General features: G+C 39.9%; 1 protein-coding gene across 8 annotated transcripts in view; it reads left to right on the plus strand.

Moving 5' to 3' along the window:
* The window catches only part of gramd1bb (GRAM domain containing 1Bb), a 115,733-nt gene that overhangs the window by 21,587 nt on the left and 70,148 nt on the right, over positions 1–23,998 (plus strand). For 6 of the 8 annotated variants that reach the window (XM_079354871.1, XM_079354874.1, XM_079354863.1 and 3 more), the window contains exon 2: positions 16,538–17,715. In XM_079354871.1, the coding sequence (XP_079210997.1) occupies positions 17,306–17,715 (410 nt within the window). In that variant the 5' untranslated portion in view covers positions 16,538–17,305. Of the gene's footprint in view, positions 1–2,444; positions 2,745–16,537; positions 17,716–23,998 lie in introns of those variants that run through there. The other 2 variants (XM_079354870.1, XM_079354876.1) reach the window with 2 other exon arrangements.

The raw sequence follows: 23,998 nt of genomic DNA on the forward strand, positions 1-23,998 counted from the left end.
CCACTGTGTTTTCTGCAGGTTACATAACACCATGCTGTCCACCTGCAGCAGAAGGATGTCAATGCCTTACATCATAGTGACACAAGATACCACATGTGAAAGCATCATAAACCTCAGCAATCCAAAGACATAGCACAGATCGTAAGAAAGTCTTGGTGTGCATGTTGACGGGTGTGTTTTTTAACTTTTTGTATTATATAAAATGTATTGATAATATAATATGGATTTGAATCATGCAGAAAAAAAATCATTTCCTGTTTATCATTAAATGTAAGATTCATAACTTGATTGGCAAAAGTACTTTGTGGAAAACTGAAAATCTTAAACACAGCATTTTTATACAGTAGGTTATCCTCCATTCTTAATGTAAGCCAATCAGTTAATGTTCTAGTTTAATGAAGCACCAATCCAAACCTCAGTACATTTTAAAAACCGACTTGGTAAATAGACCTGAGCTTGTAAAGCACTTTTTTTTGTTTTGTTTTCTGACTCCTCATACCGCATGTCACAGGAGCTGGGGATCAAACCCTAACCTTCCAGTTGAGAGTCGACCGACTCTAACTGAGGCTCGTAAAGAAGAACAGTTCAAGACAGAATACTGTGTTACATTATTTAGAGAGGCCCACATTAATCTACCATGAGCATAGCACTTAGAAACAATGGGAAGGTCGGAAAAAATCCTTTTAACAGACACAAATCTAAAAAAGAGAGAAGTGATCAAGGATGTCTGCCCTAAAAGGGCAGAAAGATCTATCCCCCCATGGAGTCTACACAATGGTGGCGGAGGCGTTAGTGGATGACGTCATCATCTGTGGGGAAGAAGAAGCAGATTGAAGTGTGAAGGCTGGGATTGATTGATGAAAAGGTGGTTGGAGATGTCATCTGAGGCTCATGGGGTGAACGCTGATCCAAGGCAGGAATGGAGGTGAGCGGATAATGGCTGATGCGGTGATCTGAGGCTGATGGGATGAAGAAGGTCAAGACTTGGTGGCTTGGGGAGAGGTGGAGGATCGCACATAACAATGTCATGACTGAACTAGTGGAAGAGAACGCCATATGAGACAGCAGCAATATGATAGGATAATGGTGAGGAAGTGACACCTCCCCCACAGCAGGGGTGATGGACTTAAAAATATAAAATTATTCATCTTCTCATTGATTGTGTGGTTTGCTCATATAGGTTGTAAAGTAGCATCATTATTAATGTCAGTCTTTTTATAACCAGATAAAAACTCCTCACATGAGTTTTAACTTTATGGTAACCTAAACTTAAAACCCTCAGTGTGATGTAGAACTTTACTTTATGGTTGAGTGTATTTTTTCCTCATCAATGGAGACTGTCTTAGCCCCACCGTCTGTGAACCATCTGACTGACTGAGTCAGTACATTTACAGTACATGCACAGTTAAGTTGAGATGGACCCCTTTCAGGTTGTTATTTTTGGATCCTTCCAGGTTTGACCTTCTTACAAGTTAGAAAGCATCACACTGGTTGTATTACCAACAGTGAAAACTTGTACTGCTTTTCAGCTCTGTACATTTCATAAAAACTCTACGATTTCCTAAGGGTCCAAATGTGATTCAAGCTGTCCTTATAGCATTAGCTATACTTCGCACTACATTTCAGACTTTGAGAATTTGACTTTGTGCAATTCCAGCCAGACTAACATGTTGAGATGTATTTTAAAAGTCCAGTTAGTTATGATGATTATATGACAAACAATAAATCACATTTTTCTAACTGCATGTTAATGTACTGACTGACTGACTGTCTGACAGACAAAAGTTGGAAAACCAAGACTTTTTGACAATTAAAATTAATCTTCTGAATTCTAATGTTCTATTTGCATTCTTGGTCTCCATTTCACTAATTATATGACCTCCATCAGGTCGTTGAAATAGTGTTGATTTAGTTGTTTGGTTTAGGTATTTGTACAAATAGGTAAATTATAATGCACATTCGATGTATTTTATATTTTGATCTGATTTAAGACTTTGTGGAAATTGAAATCTTAATCGACATGGACAGGTCTGAATGTCCAAAAAGCCAACATTTAATGTGAATTTTTCTTTTAGATGAAATAAAAATAAAAACATTATTGGAACTTCTTCAACAAATTCAGACACCATGCAGCCAAACACAATCTCATTACTGCACATTGTGTAAGAAAATGGACTGTAAAGAATGAAGGAATCAGATGTTTGCATAATAAAGAGTTTATTATAGCAATCCGTATTAGTTCTTGTTTTTTTAGTGAGTGAGCCTAATGAGGAGTATCCCTGAATCTCTTATTTGGTGTTTAAATCCTACTGCTGCACATTGGAAAGAGCAGATAGGTCAACCTAACAAATCAACAAATTAAACCGCCCTGAACCAGGTTCAAATATACCTGTCATTAATAATGACGTAAATAGTGACGTAGACGTAATAGCAGGTGGATGTCGGGCAGCACTCAGGCCAGTAAGAGGTTAAAAGGAGGCCGGTCATGTGTGGTGTTTGGCCGGACCATGATAGGTCACTGCTCAGTGGTCTGCTCTCTGCGGCTCTCATCCGTGAAGTAACGGGCTGCAGGTCTCCGCCTTCTCCTCTAAAGATGCACTGATTGAAGTTTGTTCAACGACGCAGCCGTCTTCCCCGGATGTGTTTTACCTGTCAGCATGGATGTGTAGGCTTCCGTCTGTGAAGTTGGGTCCGGTGCTGTGCGGCTCAAGTCGACGGACAAGTTTGTGGAGGTCGAAACGAAGGTAAAAGTAGCTGAAAAGCATTTCAGAGTTGTATCCGGTATTTCTAAGGTTGATAGAGGTGACAACAGTTGCTTTGTCGATTAATTGTTTTTGCAGCGTGTCTGAACTTATAGCCTACCGAATGAGGTCATTGTAACCAGCAAAACACGCAGTTTGAAACAGAGGACAACTTCAATTTATAGCCTGACAATAATTAAATAATGTAGGAATGTAGGTCTCTTGGAACGGAAAATAAGTCAATGTTTCCTCAACTTGTGTGCAAAACGTTTCGTTTCACACTGTTTGTGCTGTTACTGCTGCGTCTCTCAGACAGATGCTGCAGCGCGTGCATCATCCAACTTTGTTTTGTTCGAACACTCAGACTGACAACAACATCGCACTTTTTTCAACAACATCGCACTTTTCCGCGACTATTCATCCTGCTAGTATGCTATTTTTTACGCTTAAACCTGCTCTGTGGACCAGAGATTCCGGATGAATTTTAACTAATGCTCTTTAAATACTTTATAGCAGGCGTATGTTGTAAGTTGTTGCTTCAGTCTCTCGGCTGGTTCAGGGCTTGATCTCCAGTTCCTGCATCCATCCATTCACTCTGCTGCACCATGTTGATGAGACAGTACACCATCTTATCATTTCAACATAGCATCAAGATCAGTTAGTATAAGTAAATACTTGTACATGAATAATTTTGCCTGGTTGTGTTTTTGGACAATGTGTGATTGTTTGGTAATTTACTGGTAAGAGCATGAAATAAAAGCTCTCAATGTTTTCATTTTAATTTATGTGTAGCTTATACAATCCTTTTAGTTATAAGTGTTTACTCTGTCCCCGAATGTATTCACCAACTACAAGGCTGCCTAACAATTTTGATCATGCACAAATGACCTATATGTAGATGTTGTGCTGACTAGGAATCAAACTATCTATCACATCAAATCTATCACATTTTGACAGCACTGATTGATTCTTTATTGTGAACCTACTCAAACACAGTGTGATACGAAGGTTAGCTCATTGAATTAGGAGCAAATCACGTTTATGAGCAAGAGGGAAAGTAGGCCAGTACGGTCTGGTACTGTGTGCCACTGTAAGATTCATTGATGGTAAACGGTACTGGAAAGAGGGGAGAGCAGCTGCCTGCCAAAACCCTGCAGGATCCCACTCAGTGTGTAGGCCGATGTGTGTGTGCGCCCCAGTGTTTGTCTTTGCAAGGACCCTCTGATGCAGTGTAGTACCAGAGTAGAATTTAGTAGTATCAATGTTCAGGAGTACATTTACACATGCAGATAAGGGAACCGTTTTGTAAGAGCTTAAAAAAAAAAAACAGACGACAACAGTAATAGTTCTCAACTCTGTCTTGTTGTCACTGTGTCTAGCTCTGTCTGTCTCTCACTCTGAATAAGACCACTCTGAATGCATCTCACAGTCTCCCTGGGTCTGACAGTCCCTCTTCTCTCAGCTGTTTGTGGCTGTCAGGCCTGGGAAAATGCCTCTTAACCTCACAGGAAATGACAGTTGGTGAACAGACTATGTGGTGGCTTGCAGTTTTGTTTTGTTTTTTTGATCAGTGATTCTTCAGATGGGGAGAATACTGGGTGTCATTTTACACACTGAGAGGAGGTGTTTTTTTCCCCCTTGGTTTTGGAATTTTTGGCTTTGTTTATGAAATGACTGAGCGGTAGGTGTTTTGGTGGTTTTACTTTCCTCACTTCATCAGTATCAGAGAATAGGGAACTTTTATGACGGGGCTTTTTTTTCTCTTTAGCTTTCTCTGTAGTCTGTGGATTTCCTTTGTATATTGACAAACAATAACAATCTTTTTTTTTATCTTGATTCATTTTTCTAAAAAATAAATCATTGTACAGCCTGTAACTAGGGTTGCAAAGGGGGGGGGGGGTAAATTTTCAGAAACTTTCCATGTGAAGTTGTGCTTTGGGATTTTGGAAATATTCCAAATTGAAAACTTTCCATGGGAATTATAAGAATTAATGAGGAATCATGGGAATTAAGTCAAAATTGAGGATCATTTTATCAAACTGTATCATACCATGTATGTCCAAGGCAGACATCTATGCAAAACATTACAATAAAAAAAATATATTGCCCCATAATGTCATCCAAACTTGATTCCCTTTAAAATGTGTGGCTTCAATAGTCTTGTGCTCTGGCCTCAAAGTGTGGTCCAGGGTTCTAGAAGTCATCTGTGCATGTGATGTAGTGCACAGTGGATGTAGGGGGCGTGGCCTCAATAGCCCTGCAGTAATGTGTGCTCTGTGCATGTGATATAAGGAAAAGCATATTCAACTGAACTTGCATGAAATCTGATCATGCTAAAAAACATATTTTTCCCAACAGTTCCCTGTTCAGTGCCAACCTTTCATTTATTTCTTTTTTTGTTTATTCCCATAAATGTCTGTTAATTCCAGTGAAAAGTTTCCAACTTTGAAAATTCACAGAATTTTGCAACCATACTTGTAACTATCAGATGAAAAATATGATAATGATAATATATATAATATATGATAATAATATATTTTTTCACAGTGATCTTAAAAAAATGTTTTTGAAGTTACTGACCAGTTCAACCACTTATGACCCTGTATGATGTTTTTAAATACACAGAAACTGTGCTGACAAGTTTAGTCTGTTTAAAAAATGTCTTTATTGGGGAAGTCTCCCCCAGATCTGAAATGTCTTTCCTACATTGTGATCATTTTTTTCACACGCTTTGAGGGTTTCCTGCTCCACTTTCAGAGTGTCCTTTTGTGTCTTTAAATCTATTTTAGAGGTATATTTTCACACAGTTACCATTCATTTAAAAACACGTGGACTTCAAACTTCAATGTCATTATTTTGTGACACATGGTTACAGTAAGTTTTATTCATGGAGGGGGCGCATCATCATTGATTGACAAACAGTCACCATGGTTACTTTCTGCATGCCACACACTTAATAAGAGGAGAAAGAGCTGCTGACTGACATCGCTTCAAGCAGTATGCATGGAAATCAACGTATAGAAATAAACGATTGTGCTAGTTCAAACATTTTTTTACAGACCTCGCCGATATTATTGCTGCCCTCAGTTTCACAATGTTGTTTTAGTTATCTCAACAGGTGAGCTTCAGGTGGAGAGGCGTAACACGTTTCTTCGACTCGTCTAGAATTCATTGTGTTGCTATCCAAAGGAGGTTACAAATCCAAACCTGGTAATAACTCTAGCTGTTTTATATGACCATGATGGAGTTGTTTTTACAAACTTTTAAAGGCAGGGTAGGTAATTTCCTCCAGATACACTTTATACGATTTTTGGTTAAAATTGTCTTCAGGTCCTGACAGTAATTAATAATTAATGTGCTCTGAAAAAACTAACGAATAAAATGAATCATCTGTAGCAGCTGTAAACACAAAAACTTCTACCAATGTCAGCACTCGTTACACATTTTATAAACCAATCAAGCCTCTCTACCCCATGCACTCAGGAGTCCACACTCAAAGCATGAGCTGAAATCCGCTTCTGGACCAATGGTGCTGCTAGTGCATGTAAATGAGGGGCTTTAAGTTGAAGAGGAAGGGGAGACGTGTCTGTGTGGGAACATAAACTGCAGCATGATAGAATAAACACGTTAGCCTGGTTCTCAGATCATCGACACGTTCAAATCCTTCACTATCTAAGATCTTATTACATGACTCACCACTAGTCCACACTGACGCTGGTTTGGGACTTTTGGTCATTACTTTCCTTCAGTGTGTTCTAATATTTACAGTCGGGGGTTGCAAATATTGATTGCCCCCATTCTAAACTGCAAAAGTCAGCTGCTTTTGAACGAGGTTTTCTAATAGTTGTGAATAATTATTTTCCCTCAGATCTTTGTCATGATTGATTTTTGGACATCAATGCAGATTGTTAATATTTCAGGTCAGGTTTCCAGGGGCTTTAAATACAACCTAACATCACACTACATTCTGTGTAAGACTCCATCAAAGAGCTGTTCCTGTTTCCATAGTGTGCCAAGGCTATTTTTAGAATGCAGGGAATCTAAATAAGAGATGAAAGCTTGGGGTTTGATCAGTACAGCCATTCTCTATAGACGTGGACCAAAAGAGAAGTAGGAGGAGGAGGATTGACAAGGACAAGTGCCAGGCATAGCATCGCCTGCTTAGGAGGAATAACTTGAGGCACATTGAAGTATGTCATATTATTAAAGTGTAATCTATATATAGAGTCTGGGGAAACACTCAAACAAGAGAAAGCGAGAGAGAGCTTTGTGGGAAAGCCTTCTAATGTCAATCGTTGCTTTGTTGTTTTTACTGTCACATGTATTGTGACTCATGCATGTACAAAGCGCATCATGAAGCTGTTTTACAGTAAACTGGCTGGTGAACAGCTCAGCAGCAGACCGTGGCTCTTCTCAGAAGGAGAAGTAGACATTTTGAACGCAGTCATTTGCAGTACAATATGTTCCTTTCTTCGCATTGAAACAAGGTCAGTGTGCAATCTGATGCCAGTGCGTCTGGAGCTCTGTTAAGATTTAAACGGTAGATGAGTACAGGAGGGGCAAATGGAACAAATGGAGTGAAGCCTGTTATTGTAAACCGAGTTTCTAATCATATCATAGGTGTCACCGTGCATGTTATATCCTCCCATCGCCCTTTTAGCGCCGCTGTGTAAAACGTACTCCAACCAGACTGAGCGTCATGACGCCCTCCTACGTTTTCATATTGCGCGTTGGTTGTTTGATAATGACACGTGTTTTTAGTACCATCAATTACATCTTCCATACAAAAAAAGAAAGAAAAAATCTTTTCTATGAAAATGTCTTTTTATCTCCTTTGTTGCTTTCTTTGTCGTATAGTTTTTTTTGATGATGAAGTATTGTATTTACATCAAATATCCCTTCGTTCCTATCATCCTTTCTTGCATGCAGGTGCAGTTTATTTGTCAAAGTAAATAACACCACACCTTATAATTAAAAGAACGGTCCTTTGGTATGTAAGTACTAACTGCCAATTTCCACCTAATCCGAGTGCGCTGCTAACTACGAACTACGCCGCTGTCCTCTGCCTCCCATACTCAACGCTCCTCTTTCCACAGCAAGCACAGTGGTTTGTTTCCTCGCAAGCAGAACCAGCGGACAGCGTCACCACGCTCTCTGCTCTGTTTGAAATAAGTGAACCGGACAAGGAAATGCTCAGAGCATCCGGTCAATTTCAAAATAAAAGGCAATTGAGGATTGTATTTTCCATCAACAAAACCGCGGCGCTAGCGGAACGTAGCACACATGGACTATGTTGGAAATAGGCAGTAATACGACCCATCACAGGAGTCCTCGCTGCTTTTTTGCGACCATCTGATAAAATACAATTGTATTGTATTTGTAGCTCTGAAAAACGGCTCATCACTGTAAAGAAAAAAGCTGTACTGAGAAAAGTGAGACAGAGATGAAGCAGTCGGCAGAGAGAGCTTTCTCTGCAGCTGGACCTCGAATAGACTGCGCACACAGCACACCCCTTGGTCACATAGATGTTCTCATAATTCTAAATAACCCTATCAAGCCTGATATACATATTCTAGCAGGTAGAGTATTTAATGCACACACAGCTCACTCCTGTGCGTGTGGCTCTATTTATTCTCTCAGATAGCTGCAAAGCAGAAAAAATGGAGTGTATTGTGAAGAGGCTCAAATGGTTTTTGTTTCGTTAAATAACTAAAGTCAGACTTTTAAAATAAACAATTTCTCTGGCTTTGATAACTGTCGGAAATATTTGAGCTCATGTAAATACTCATAAAAAATGTATTTAACATAGGTTGTCCATGTTTTATTTATGTAGACATTTGAATGTAAATATTGCAATAAAATTCGACATATTCTAAGCTCGAGTGCAAACAGTAGATCTGTCACATTTTCTAAAAAACTTTCCAGAGCTCCATAAACGGAGCGTCCCAGGTAAATAGAGGAGTGGTAAGAGTTGTCACAGCAGCCTCTTCATTGTTCCTCACATATTTAATCTAACATGACACAGAGATCCGTCACATACTTAATGCTTTTTGACATTGTAAAAATGTAATCAGACTTATCGGACCACTTCATGCTGCACATATTTTTATGAGTATTAGTTTAATCATGCGCCAGCATGCCTCTGTAATCTGCCCACGTCGTTGACATTGTGCTGACAGGGACACAGTGCTAAGAATAGAGAGGCAGGGAACAATGAAGCTGAACTTTGATGGTCAGTAATGGTGCGTGAAAGGCAGGCAATCGCATGTTGTTGTTTTTTTTCTTTCATCACGGTGATGGAAAACTGTGATCTATGTCTCAGCTGTAACAGCAAAGCTTCTCCGCGGTAGGTCCATCTGTTGACTCGGCTAATGTGTGCATGGCAAAGTGCACAAGGCGCTGAGACGCAAGATGGCTAGACCAACAAGGGCCTTCATGCTGTGCACTATTTTTTAATATTTGTATTGTGTGCTTGTGCTGCACAGGTGTATAAACACCAGTGGGTGTGGACTGTAGCTGTTTCCGTTCTACGTTCGTGAAGCTTTTTTACGGCCCTCATGGGCGCTGTCATCTTGGAATTTTGCAACCAGAGTCTGCGCAGTAGGGTCCGGCGGGAGGAGCCCTGGCAACACGCCCCGCCCACTTTGCGTACCGCTCTGATAGCTTACGCAGCCCAACTACGCCAAGAACTTAAGAATCTTTACGGAGAGAAATTCATCTACCGACCATAAACGTGAGTACAAAACCACCATATATTTCAAGTCAAATATCTAAACGTAGTTCATTCAGAAATTAAGAAAATCACACTTTTTATATTAATTATTGAATTTAAACGTTTTTTCGTGTCCTGTATGTCTTGTTTATTGCTACTGGATGCCTTGAATTTCCCTCAGGATCCATCTATCTATCTATCGATCTATCTATCTATCTATCTGTCTGTCTGTCTATCTGTCTATCTATCTTCTTTAACTCTGTGGGTTATTAAACCTTTTATTTTTGGCAAAAAACGAACTAAAACTATTTTTAGCTAAGTTAGCAACATAAGCTGTGTACAGATCTAACATGCTGGTGAAAGTATGTTATATGATTGAAAGTAGTGGTGCACATAGTACTAAAGTCATATCTGCTGTCAGTAGTTACTTCAGTTCTATGTACATTTACAGAGTATATGTGTTTCTGTGCATAACTGTGGAGTTGGTAAATGAATCTGTTTCATGAAGGTTTCTGTTTGTATGGACCTTTTCTCTGGTTCTTTTCCTTGTCTAAGATGTTTATCTCATTGTTTTTTTATCATCCTCATTTTAGACACAAGGAAGAAGAAAGATGGCTGATAGATACCCCTGCCAGCTCACCTGATGGTCTCCCTTACTTTGTTCTCCTCTCGGTGAACACCTTTAGACTGTGGAAGGAAGAGAGCATGCAAACTCCTCACAGAGAGACTCCTGTCAGACGGATTCAAACCAGTAACCTCCTCACTTTTACAACTGAACCACTGTTCAGCCAATGTGTTATAAATAAAATAAAGTGTTTATTGATTTGAACCTTTTCTCTCCTGTTTTAAGCTGTAAAAACATAGAATGTCTCATGTTCTTGTAGGGCAATGACAGAAGTCACAGCAGGGAAACAAATAGCTTTAAAAGTACATCAACACTCGAGTGCTGAACATTTAATGCAGGTTAGTGTTAAAGACAGCATGCACATAAAGACAGTAGAGTGGTATGATACAGACACGACTGAGAAGGCAATTACATTATTATATTTTATTCAATCACATGAAATGTAACACTAGTCTTGTAACTTTAACAAATACAGATTGTACTTAAAAACATAGTGTGGTATTTTAAGCTACTTTCTTTCACTTGATTGTTCAGTTAGATGGAGGGTAGTATTTAAGGTTTTTGTGGGTTATACAGGTTTGAAAGAGGCAAATGAATGCACAGTATTTTAAAGTTAAAGCAGATTAATCTAAAAATAACAAAAAGAAAATGTGGCTTATAAGAAAAACCTCGGTATTAAACAGCCTCTCTTTTCTTCCGTTCATCTTTTGAATGAATAGTCAAACATTGCTCAGGATGTGCGAGCTGCGTCCTCTGTGGCTCAGGCGCGACACTCGGCCCACTGTTTCACAACAGACCGCCGTCCAGTGTAAGATCAGACCAAACGCCCTGGTAAGAGAAGCAGTGGTCAGGTCCTGCAATCCTCCGAGGACGAGCTGGAAGAGAGAGAGAGAGAGACAACATGAGAAAAAGGAAATCCTCAGTTTAATGTATAATATGTTGGTGAAAACAGGGAAATACCTATTAAAAGACATAAAATCTTCATTAATGATTATAGATGCAAAATAAAAAACATTAATATATAATTTTGGGAGAAACGTGATCTTTATGCCTTCTTTTATTGAGCCTGTCTGTCTCCTCCTAACCACCATCACAAGCAGCCTGTTTTGTAGTCTGTGTCAGGTTTTGTGAAGTTATAACACCATTTATTAATAAGCGTCATTAAATGTACAACATGATCAACTTGTGATTATTGGATTGGTACTGTGTGTGTAAGCTCATGCTGAATATTTGACAGATTTAAGCAGTATGATGCTTGGTTAATATTATATTACACCACTGCTGATTGTTTGTGTTCACGTTTCTGTCAGTCTCTTAAATCAGACAGAAGTTATATTAGATCAGAGCTTACTTTAGTTTTATCCTGATATCTAGAGAAATATTCTCCCTCATTATACAGTATTATAAATATCAGGCTGCATGGTGACATGTTAATGTCTGTATAACACACTCTTTACACAGACTGTAAACATGTACACATCAGTAATTATACAGATTTATAGTATTTAGCTTTGTTTTTGTCCTTGATACTTTTTTAAAAACCTTACCAGACCTATTTATTATTTACTGAAACATAACTGTACAGTCAATGAACGGCATCTATGAGCTGATTTTAATTAAGGTGTTTTGGTTTTAAATACAATTTCACTCACAACAACGATATAACAATATCAAGAAACATATCATGTCAGTTATTAGGTTTGCTCATATTAAAAAGTAAAATAAAAAGATAAATCATGCCTGATAACTAAACTAGCTTAGACTGCTAATATGTTAGCTCGCTCGATAGCGCTTTAAGCAATGACACATAAATCAAACTTTGTTACTTACTGTAAAAACTGCAAACCTCCCTTAGAGTCCACAGGTCCGTGACATTAGTTTACTGCAGAAAAAACAGCTTTCACCAGCTCAAAAAAGACGAAAAAACTGAACAGAAAAGCTTCATGTCGTCCCGGCTTCACTTCACGACGTAACTGCTTATTTACCAAGAGCTCTACGCAAGATCCACGGCTGTCAATCATCGCCATGTATGACGTAAAATCCCGTTTTTTAACCTCAAATAACTTATTTAAAACAAACTTCACAGAAAAATGAGCACTTGAACACCATGTAGGGTGATAATATCTAATGATCACAGCAGAGTTTAGGTCTGGAAAAAAATTATGTGACGAGTATTTTAACTTAACAGTTTGACCCAAGTCCCGTCTGTTATCATTGAGGAGGCGGGGTTTATGACCTATACTGCAGCCAGTCAGTAGGGGGCGATCTAAAAAAAAAAGCTTCACTTCACAGGGGACCTTGTCCCGTCCATTATTTTTACAGTCTATGATAAACACACTCTTCAGTGTTTGTTTTCTGATGAATGACATTTTAAATCAGTGAGTTTAAAAAATAAAAAAAAAACATGAACAGACGGTGATGGTAATGGTATCTTTAACTACATGCTCTCATGCTCAACCATGGCATCAACTGTTCACCTGAGGAAAGGCCAGCTCTGCCAAGGTACGACTTGAGGCTACTACAATGTGTGAAACTGTAATGAGAAGCGTTGTCTCGCCATGATTAATGCACGATGTTCCTCCACCTCCACACTCAGCCTGCAGGTCACCGTCTTATCTTGTGTGTGTTCCTGCTGAGAACAGGAACGATACACTCCAACATAAACACTGCCATGCTGGAATAGTCTTTATAAATGATATTTTGTCTGTGAGCATCACTTCTCTTATGTTGCAACATTTACCCCTCAGCAGTCAAGATGATGCATTTCAATAATACGTCAGCACTCACACAATGAGTTCATGATAATTCATTTGAGAAGCAAAGTAAACTTTTTATCTGTTATTTTTTCTCTGTTAGTTTTAATGTTTTAAACGTTCATAAACATATGTAGTAATAACACAGCAGGACATGTAGACCTAGGCGATACGACTAAAATGTTATCACAATAAAAATTGCATATCAGTCGATAGTTATAATTAATCACAGGTTAAATTCTATCGAACTTGTATCAAACAGTAATTTGTCTTTATTTAAAAAGAAATTGTATCATCATAATTGTTGGCCTACATTAATTTAGAAAATACAGACTTAAAAACAAGTAAAAAAGTTTCATTACTGATTTCAGGTTTGCTTTGGATCGACTCTTTGGATCGAGATCTTTTCCCTCAGTTCAAATACTGGAGCTCAAAGGAAATCTTCTGTACCTTTTCATAAAAAGAAAGCGGTACACACACAAAAAAAAAAACATGGGGCGCCGTTGGTTTAGTGGTTAGTTTGCGTGCTCCATGTATGGAGACTGTAGTTCTTAACGCAGGCGGCCTGGTTCACATCCGACCTGTGGCTTTTTTCTTGCATGTCAGTCCCCCCTCTCTCTCTCTCTCTTCCAGATTTCTTATTCCACTGACCTGTCTCTTCAAGAAAAGGCTTTGAAAAACCCAGAAGAAATCTTTTTTTAAAACCACTATGTGCCTTAATTAGTAGCAGAATATATCATAATAAAGAAGATGCAGACAAGTCACTTAAAGGAATCTGATAAAAAACAAGCTTTTCCCCAAACGTGACTACCCACACTTTATTGTTCAGCTTTCCTGCCTCTATATCTGAACTTGAATAGCTTCATTGCTTTGTGAACGAGTCAGTGCAGGCAAAATCCAAAAGTAACCCTTGACCCTCTCTCCTATTAGACTGATAACAATGTTTAACTTGACAGTTTTTATCTAGAGTGCTTCAACATGAGTTGTAAGAAAAGGCACCATCTGACCCTCAATGTCTCATTCTTTTTGAGAGCTTTTAGCCGACTTGTACACATTACTACATGTTTTGAATCTGCAATTTTCCATACATGCACTGAATTTTTGATAGCTGCAGATTGAGGTCAGTGTTCTTTGTTGGTGTTTGTTGACCTCTTTGCAGCCTTTGACACAACTGATAAGGATACACTGGTAAACACTGATTCAGGGGATATATGTGTTATAGGCTAATTCCTGCTTTTAAAATAACTTTACATAACATTGTATTGTAATGGTGATGGAGTCAGTGTGTTGATCCAAATGATGCATATGTAGAGACAAAAATGGCTTTGATTTACTTCCACTGAGCACACACCATGAGAAGTGTGATTTCAGACTTAATATATTCTAGTTCTTCAATTTGATTTTTTTTTTTTTAATTTCAACTTCCAGGATGTGAGATAAGAGATTTATAATCTCTTAAGCGGCTTGGCTGTTTCTTTGCAAACCCTCTGCCAGGAACCTTGGAGTCGTTCATGTCTTATGATATAATCTTTAGAATTGTTGTTGTCAAATCCCACTTCCAATAAGTCTCCTGGCTCATCTCTAAGATCAGGCGTTTTTCCTCAGTTGTCCCATTTTAAGAAAAGGCTTTTCATGCCTCCACTTGCTCTTGGCTAGATAACCGCATGCTGGTGTTCCTTTCCGTCAGAGAAACAACGAAGCTTGGATTTACAGGAGAGTGTACATTTGCTCTGACTCCCTATTAATTACAACAGTTCCATCCATAAGTTACTGCTTTTGTAAGGGCTCTTTCACTTTGGTACATCCTGTCTAAAAACCTTAAGGCAAGACATTTAAACGTGATATCATCCATCTTAAATGAACTTCATAGACATTCAGATTGACCTACTTCAGTGCATTTCATTAGTATCAGTTAGTCAGTGGTTTGACTCTCTTTGACTCTGCAGTGCAGGAATTGTGTGTCTCTACTTCCAAAGTTTAGCCTGACATGCACTTCCCAGAAGTTCAACTCCTCATTATGTGCACGAAACAATCAGGATTGGTCCATGATTTGAGTTGCACTGAAACAGATTTTTTTCCCCCTGCATTTGCTTTTTCTCTGTTTGCTGAGCATTTATTAGCCCAGTCTTCAGTTTGATCTGCTCATTCTCAGTGGCCATTTTTTGAGGTTCATTAAAAATGCATTAACAAACCACACTGTTTCCAGTAGGTAGGGCTGGCTATTTCTTCTGGAATAAACAAATTGTCGTATTTATTTTCAATGGTCTGTACATCCCAATGGTAATCAATAAATCATGTTCTCTGTAAAAGGACGCACAAATAGCCCTGATCTGCTGTAATTGTGACCGCAACTAAAAAACAAACCTTTAGCAATCCCTGCCTTGAGGTTTGAATGGAAGGTACCAAACATATGCCTCCTTATTCTCCCTGTGCTTACTCTACACTTGCACCAGCCCACACTCCATGTACTTCACTGCAGCTGTTGGTCTCCCTGGTCTAAAGGAGGATGGCAGCGAGAGGGAGGCTTGAATAAACCACAGTATCTTGTAACTACTCGCCCTGCAAAACAGGGCAAGACGTGAAAGACAGAATCAAGGTTTAGATAAGGCAAGAGGATAAACCAGGAACACATTCATGAAGCTTTTCAGGGATAGTAACACCTGAGGGAGTGATGCCATGAATGTTTTTTTTTACATTCAGTTTGATTATGTGAGGCGTTTTCATACATCTGAGTGAGTCATCAGGTAATGTGATAATAAAACCAGACAAGGTTCTATGTGTATATTTGTATATATGTACATTTGCAGAGCAGTTGTGATCTGAAGGTGCTAGACTGTGTTTGAAGGAGGATTTGGGGATTGCGTGGGCTAAGAAGGAGCCCTGGAGATATTTTACTTTTCCACTCTTGCAAGCTCTTCATCATTACCACCTTGCCTTTTGAATGGCACATGATGGGTTCCCCTGCTATTCGGTTCTCACCTCATAAATGAGCGGCTCTAAAGCTATGCATGCAGAGCATTGTTAGTTACGCTAATGGCGTTGGCTGTTTTACTCTTGACTTTGTCGAGTCTCACTCCACTCAGACATATTGCTTTTTTAAGGTTTTTACAAAGTCCTGTTTAATTATTTATTGAAGTGCTGTTTGTTTTACAGTTGCGACTCGCCCACAGTTAGCAAAACTCAAAGGTCCATAAACTAACGGAGACATTCAACACAATTACTTCTGAGTCAAGGTCTGACATTTGGTGGGAGGATTCTTTTGTTTGAGAAGATGTCTTCACTGTGGTCTGGACTCAAACTTTTAAAGCAGTTAGACCGCCTACTGTAGATACATTGTGTGGGTTATCTTTTGTTTTTGTTTGGGGGAATGTTGAAAGGTCTGTGATACACTCAACGGTTCCTGAGGGAAGGAAGGTGTTTGTGGTTGATAAGGTTGTGCTGATGCATGGTGGTGGATAGGCACTGTTTGTTTTCTAGATTAGAATTTGGCCATGAGTGAGCGCGATTGATTGCTAATGCGTCCCATCAGATGTACTGCCCGTTTCCTGTGATTGGTTATCATTGTGTTGCTGTACACTACGTCTTCCTTTTCAGTCAGGTGTGTGTGTGTGTGTGTGTGTGTGTGTGTGTAGCTGCCTCATAATGTCATCATCACCCTCAGCCTTGCTTTTACCTTTCAGTCCTTACACCTTCCTCTGACCTGTAGGCATTGACTGCGTGGAGACAGCAGCACACTGAATGGCACAAGACAGACCTCACCCTCCTGTGTGGGCACGACCCGGGGCCGAGAGCATCTTCTTTTGCTACAGCAACTTTGAAACGAACGCAAAGTGACAACAAACAACCTCCCAGCCTTTTCACAAACCCAGCATCAATATTTAAGGGCTGACAGTTGGTGCCTTCCGCTTTAGCATTAGCAACAGCAAAGGTAACAGCTTTGGCAGCTTGGACACTAGCATAGCCGTGTGTATGTCGGGGTGTGTGTTTATGTGTGTGTGAGTGTAACTTGGCCTGCGGGCCTCTGGGGAGGACCAGCAAAGAGTTGTGTTACACTCCCTGACAGGCCTTATACATGTTTCATCTGCTGCTCTCAGAACAGAAGCCCCCTTTGTTATCTAATCCAGCCCTCTCCTGCCCAGCCTGAGAGACTGAGTTTACTGCCACAAGACTGCTCCTCACAGTCTGTCAGCCAGCCGCTGAACTGATACTTAACAGCCAACAGCTGAGGAGCAGCCGAAGGACTTGCTTAAGCCTGAGATATCTGTTATCAGGACTTCCCAGCCAGACGTTGAATCCCTTGGCTGGCACATGGAGAAGGCTTTGAAATAAACAACAGGAACTCAGGGGGCTACATTAGGTCCATCAAAGATTGTCTGAGGACCCTGATTGTGCCTCATCTCCTCCTTATCACCAAACCTCAACATTCCTCAGCAGAAAGCATTTGAAGCTGCAGTTAGAAACCTTAGTCAGGACAATGAGTGACACTCTCAGACCTCCTTCGCTCCAGGTGAGCGTCCCAATCGATGCCCCGGCATACTCGGACGGAGGAAACAATGTTGTGTCAGATTGCTCAATACATTCAAGCTCCTCAACGCCAACCCTCCGGAGGAAACGATTCAAGATGCGACGAATGAGAAACGTGCCCAGCGAGAAGGAGATTGAAAGGGGCCGCTTAACTGTCGGTCCCGACTCTACGCGATCCCATTCGGCTTCCAAGGAGTACCTCCAGCTGCCTTCCATTGAAATCACGCCATCGAGCGACGAAGACGGCCCCTCTTCCTGGTCACGCTGTTCCACGCCGAGTGCCTCGCCAAGACGTAAGCGGTTCCTGTTGCGGAAGTGGCTTAAGGTCAGAGAGAAGAAGGAGCAAGCTAGTGAGAGCAGGTTGGTATTGGCCCTATCTACCCACCTTCCTTATTTTCAATTTTTCCTTCCATAACCTGTAATACCTTAAATGTGCCTCAGTTTTCCTTCCAACTGCAACAATATCTTGCATTGCCAACAGATTGATGTTTTTTTTTCCATGTCAAGTCACCCCCAGCACACAATTCACTAGAGTAGAATAGATGTACTGATGTTTATTAGGATGCATTTTGTATTACATCTCATCTGTCATATTGATATTCTCTACATGACGCACCATAGGCCCAAGTGAAACAAAAGCGTGTATGCACTTGTACAGTAGAAAAAAAGTTTGACATGAAGTCTATCACTTTCTAAAAAAGTACTGCCACTTTAACGGTTCGGATATTCCCTTCCTTCCTTTTTCTTTCTTTGGGAAATATGTATTGAAGCATGTTTTCTTTTAATTCATTTGATTTGTTAGTGATGTTAAAATCCCACGATTAAATGAAGTAGTTCAACAGAAAACAAATAGAAAGGAATATTGCACTGGTTCAAAGAAAGCTGAATGTTATTCTGTTCCCAAAATAAAATAGCCAACACTTCAGCTTTACGTTGAAGGCTGTCTTAATGCTTGTGTTGTGGCTGTTTGGGCTCCTCCTTGTAAACCTATACGGATCCATCTATGGAGGGACTGCTGCACTGTGAAATATAGAGGTTTAGGTGATAATGTCTTTAAAAGGCCGAACACATGAGCCACTAAAGTAAATATAATGGGGAAGACTAAGAGTAGTTGACAAAAAAGGACAGAGCTTTTTTTAAACATTGAGTGTTTGACAACAAAGGGCTTTATGTCTTTTTAAAACTCTAAATAATAATAACTATTATTATATTAATACATTTTATTTGATGGCCTTTCAAGCCACCCAAGGTCACCTTACAGGGGATAAAAGCATTAAATAACACAGAATATTAAAACCAAACATTGAAATTAAAAGGTTGGCCTAACCTTAGTAAAAGACAAAAGGTTGAGCTGTTCACAAATGCTTACACAGAAGAAAATAAAGATGGGCTCTCTTTTTATAAATTAACAAGACGGAATAACGGACCGACAAAGAAAGACTTACAGCTACAGCTAACGTGAGGACGTAGGAGAAGACACATTTCTGCGATATTTGAATTTTTCCTAATTTGTGTGCCTAAACATGCAAGAGATACCTGGAAAACACACTAAAGAACACATAAAACCAGAAAAAGCTGAGATTTGACGTCCAATGGAGGATGAAATCATTCAAACCAGCTAAGCTCTTCAAAGAACATTGCACTGACATAAATCACTTCTGTTTGTAGTTTTTCCTCTTTTGACCAAGTGTGTAAAACATGTGTCTGGTTGTTTAACCTGAAAGTATTGGGCCGTCTCTGGAGATAATGCTCTCAGCTTCCAGCCATCACTGAGCCCCAGTTATGCTAAAAGAACTAAAGTAGCCATTTTTCTTCCATTTGTAAAAGTACACCAATTTAAGTCCTACTCTACTCCATCCACTGGAGATATGAAAGTACATGACCCAATTTTGTCCTTTCTTTTTTTAAGATGAATGTTTTCACAATTTATTATGGCTGCAGTTGTCTGGGATGAAAAATTTACCGTCTCGTGACATTTTTTTTTCCACTTCTGTCTTTTCTGGTAAAATCCAAAAGATATTCCTAGTTACATTTGGCAGACAGACACGGGATCATTACTCACTCCGTCACTGTGCTATCTCTCTGTAAGCGGAAGGCACCATTTTCCCCGGAGGCTTAAGTGCATAACCTCAACATCTTCCCTGAGTGTGAAATTCTGTCATTCTCGGGCACATCATGAGTTCAACGCAGCTCCCCCTCAGGGTGTGCTGTGGACTGTTCTAACAAGCTTAATACCATACTGTGGCGTTAAGATGACAGGGCTCCTCCTCACTCTGCTGCTTTTTACCAGCTGGGTATAATATGTGAGAAAGTTCTATAGGATTAAAGCAGTGCGCTGCGTGGGAGTGACATTAATAATGCAGAATTTAATGTTAATCTTCACTTAATTACAGAACAGAACAAGCTCGTTTTGTTATGTGATGTTACATTAACACAGTATGCTGTACAACACTTTATATGGAGTCAGCAAACAGGCCCACATCTATTCATTTTGACTGGAAAGCAGGCTGTAGTGGCACAGTCGTACAGATTAAGCAGCACAGTCTTCTGCAAACATGAGTAGACTGGAGGATGTTGTTCTGTACCCTGGATTCAGCTCCTATAAGTCTAACATGAGATGCACCTGCGACACAAGGAAAGTTTCTTTATGGATTCTTGAATGTGAGTCAGAGACATAATGGTTAGAGGACGTTCTGCGCCTGTTAAATCTGATCAAAATGAGACGACACCGATTGCAATCTGTGATGAAAAGTATGTGCAGGGATGTACTACCTGCTTCTTGCTCTGTCATTCTCTCTCTTTTTCTCCTCTTCAGCGTCCTCTTCGCCTCAGCCATTGTATCACACTGTACATAGATGGACTAACAGGACTTTTTTTTTTTTTTGTAAATAATTGAAGGCTTGGCTTTAAGACTAGTGAAGTAGATAGATAGATAGATAGATAGATAGATAGATAGATAGATAGATACTGTATTGATCCCGAGGGAAATTCAAGCAAGTAGTCAGGTAAACAAAAGATGAAACAACAAATCTTCAGAGACATGAGAGCTAGTTTGATTTTTAGTTATGTTGAGGTGATCAGATAAAGTATTTGGATAAGCGTTTGTTTTAATACTTTGGATCTGACTCTGTGAGAGAACAGATTTATTGTCAGATTTGCTCACTATGAATTGTTTTGGGGGTTTTTTTCTCTAAAAGTCAAGTCCTGCACCGCTTTGATGACGTTTTCAGTTTGTGTTTGATCATGAGTTATTTCCTGTTTTATTTTGTGTTACTGATGTCTCCTCTTGTTTCAGATCCTCCACTTCCTGTCCTCATGTGTCTCCTGTCTGTGTCTAAAAACATGTACTTATATACATGGTGCATTCACTGGGTAATTTTTTTTTTTTTTACCTTGTAATCATTATTTTATTTTAATTTGCTTTATCTCTTAAGGTGAGGTTTTGTGATGAACCCTCATGGTTTCTACCTCACCTGCACACATGATTTATTTCTAATTGTTTTTCACTCATCGACATATCTTTTAAAAATGTGCAGATAAACCAAACTAAACATGGGGACATATCAGAAAAAAACAAATTCCTGAGTTGTTAAATGCATGTCAACACTTGCTCAAGATGGAGCAACAAATTAGAAACTCTGCAAAGGATAAGGTGCCCGACTTGATGTCATAAACGCCGGTCACATGGGGGGCATATTACGTTTTGTTATTAGAAAGATCCTTTTTTAGTTCATGCATTGTACATCTTTGCTCCAATATAACGAGTCACAGAAACAGTCACTCATCTTCTTCAATGCACACTGTTATTTGTTGTTGTAACAACATTCAGACTTTCCAAACTGAAGTTGCGTGACCACACTGAAGTCGGAAGAACCACTTCCCACCTCGGAAACTGAGACCAGCCGAGCAGCACATGGATGCTGCAGTATGCAAGATAGATAGATAGATAGATGGATACTTTATTGATCCCGAGGGAAATTCAGGAGGGAAATGCAATTTTGTGTATGCAAGAAATACCCACATGTATACTAGATTGGCCAGAAATTGTTCAATTGCAGAGCTCACTGGCCAGCCAACTAACTATTTTGCGTATGTACTACTGTATGTAGTTTCAGACACAGCCTTCTTCTTGCCGGTCTCCTTGTCTTCCCCTCGATTTAGTACTTAGTCTGTGTCTCCCCTTCCTTCTGTGCCCGTTTGTCTTTGTACCCAGTGTCAAACTTTCCAGCCTTATTTTCTAGTGTTGACAGCAAAAACAAAGTCACGGAGACAATTTTTTAAAAAAAGAAGAAAGCAGGCCTGGACAAAAATCCAGAAAAATTAGAGATAAAGTGATTGTAAACTTAACACATATATGACTATGGTTTTGATTAAAAATAAATATTTTACGATTGTATTTAAGAGCAGTAGTTGAGTAAAGTGAGGCTCAGAGTCTATAAAATATGAACCCTCTCTGAACTGTTAACTTTTAAACATTGTCTTTTTAAATATTAACTTTTCAGCACTCTACACAGTTCTTGTTTCTAGCTTTAGCACTTATATTGAGTCCATCTCGTTAAGCGAGATACTGGACCTTCACCTCAAGCAAGCATGACACTCATGACTAGCCAGCACTTTGCCCCCCTGTGAATATTTTCTTTTCAATAAGCCATGGACCGCACTAGTGATGTGTTTGTAGTGAATGAGGACAACATGGCCCTCTCTTTGTTGAAGAAGTTGAATGTGCTGTGAGTATTACAGAGGATGTTGTTAAAGAATCACTGGATTTAAAATCAATCAGTGCTGTGCTTTTAGTGTGCACGTGGCTGCTTCAGAAATAATTAGAACTGCTTGATCAAATGTTGTTCTCTATAGGCTGGGCTTGACTTCACTGAGATGGAACCTGATTCTAATTTCCACTCACGTTGAATCAATCCACAAAGCTATGTGATGCAGTATATACAGTAAACAGGACACTATCTTTGTGTCTCTCTGGCTTCATTCTGCTCTGACGACAAAGTGGAGCCCGGACTTTGGTCAGCAAATCTTTCTTTGTCGAGTCGTGTTCCTTTGTACTCGTGTAGTAGCACATTTGTCTCACTTGTTTTCTTTCATACCTTCATACGTGTGGTGCATAGGATGTGTAGACTGCAGGTGTGTGTGTGTGTGTGTGTGTGTGTGAGTCTGTGGGAACAGACTCTTGCAGACACAGTGGAATCCACCGGCTGATAAGAGCAGGGCTATTTTGAGGAAGTGGTGCAGAATCTGTGAGGCACGCTTCACTGCTTCTACCTCGTCTCAGTATTTATATACTCTACCAATGTTACTGTTTGATGTTAAAAGAACTATTACATATAACTGTAAATACATATGTATGTATGCATATGTGTGTATATATATATATATATATATATACTCAACAAAAATATAAACGCAACACTTTTGTTTTTGCTCCCATTTGTCATGAGATGGACTCAAAGATCTAAAATTCATTCCAGATACACAATATTACCATTTCTCTCAAACATTGTTCATAAATCTGTCTAAATGTGTGATAGTGAGCACTTTTGCTTTGCTGAGACAATCCATCCCACCTCACAGGTGTGCCACATCAAGATGCTCATCAGACACCATGATTAGTGCACAGGTGTACCTTATACTGCCCACAATAAAAGGCCACTCTGAAATGTGCAGTTTTGTCTCACAGCAAAATGCCACAGATGGCGCAAGCATTGAGGGAGCGTGCAATTGGCATGCTGACAGCAGGAATGTCAACCAGATCTGTTGCTCGGGCATTGAATGTTCATTTCTCCACCATAAGCCGTCTCCAAAGGCGTTTCAGAGAATATGGCAGTACATCCAACCGGCCTCACAACCGCAGACCACGTGTAACCACACCAGCCCAGGACCTCCACATCCAGCAGGTTCACCTCCAAGATCGTCTGAGACCAGCTACTCAGACAGCTGCTGAAACAATTGGTTTGCATAACCAAAGAATTTCTGCACAAACTGTCAGAAACCGTCTCAGGGAAGCTCAACTGCATGCTCGTCGTCCTCATCGGGGTCTTAACCTGACTCCAGATCGTCGCCGTAACAGACTTGAGTGGGCAAATGCTCACATTCGATGGCGTCTGGCACGTTGGAGAGGTGTTCTCTTCACGGATGAATCTCGGTTTACATTGTTCAGGGCAGATGGCAGACAGCGTGTGTGGCGTCGTGTGGGTGAGCGCTTTGCTGATGTCAATGTTGTGGATCGAGTGGCCCATGGTGGTGGTGGGGTTATGGTATGGGCAGGCATCTGTTATGGACGAAGAACACAGGTGCATTTTATTGATGGCATTTTGAATGCACAGAGATACCGTGATGAGATCCTGAGGCCCATTGTTGTGCCATACATCCATGAACATCACCTCATGTTTCAGCAAGATAATGCACGGCCCCATGTTGCAAGGATCTGTACACAATTCTTGGAAGCTGAAAATGTCCCAGTTCTTGCATGGCCAGCATACTCACCGGACATGTCACCCATTGAGCATGTTTGGGATGTGCTTGACCGGCGTATACGACAGCGCGTACCAGTTCCCACTAATATCCAGCAACTTCGCACAGCCATTGAAGAGGAGTGGACCAACATTCCACAGGCCACAATTGACAATCTGATAAA

This window comes from Symphodus melops, assembly GCF_947650265.1.
Source record: "Symphodus melops genome assembly, chromosome: 10".
NCBI lineage: Eukaryota > Metazoa > Chordata > Actinopteri > Labriformes > Labridae > Symphodus > Symphodus melops.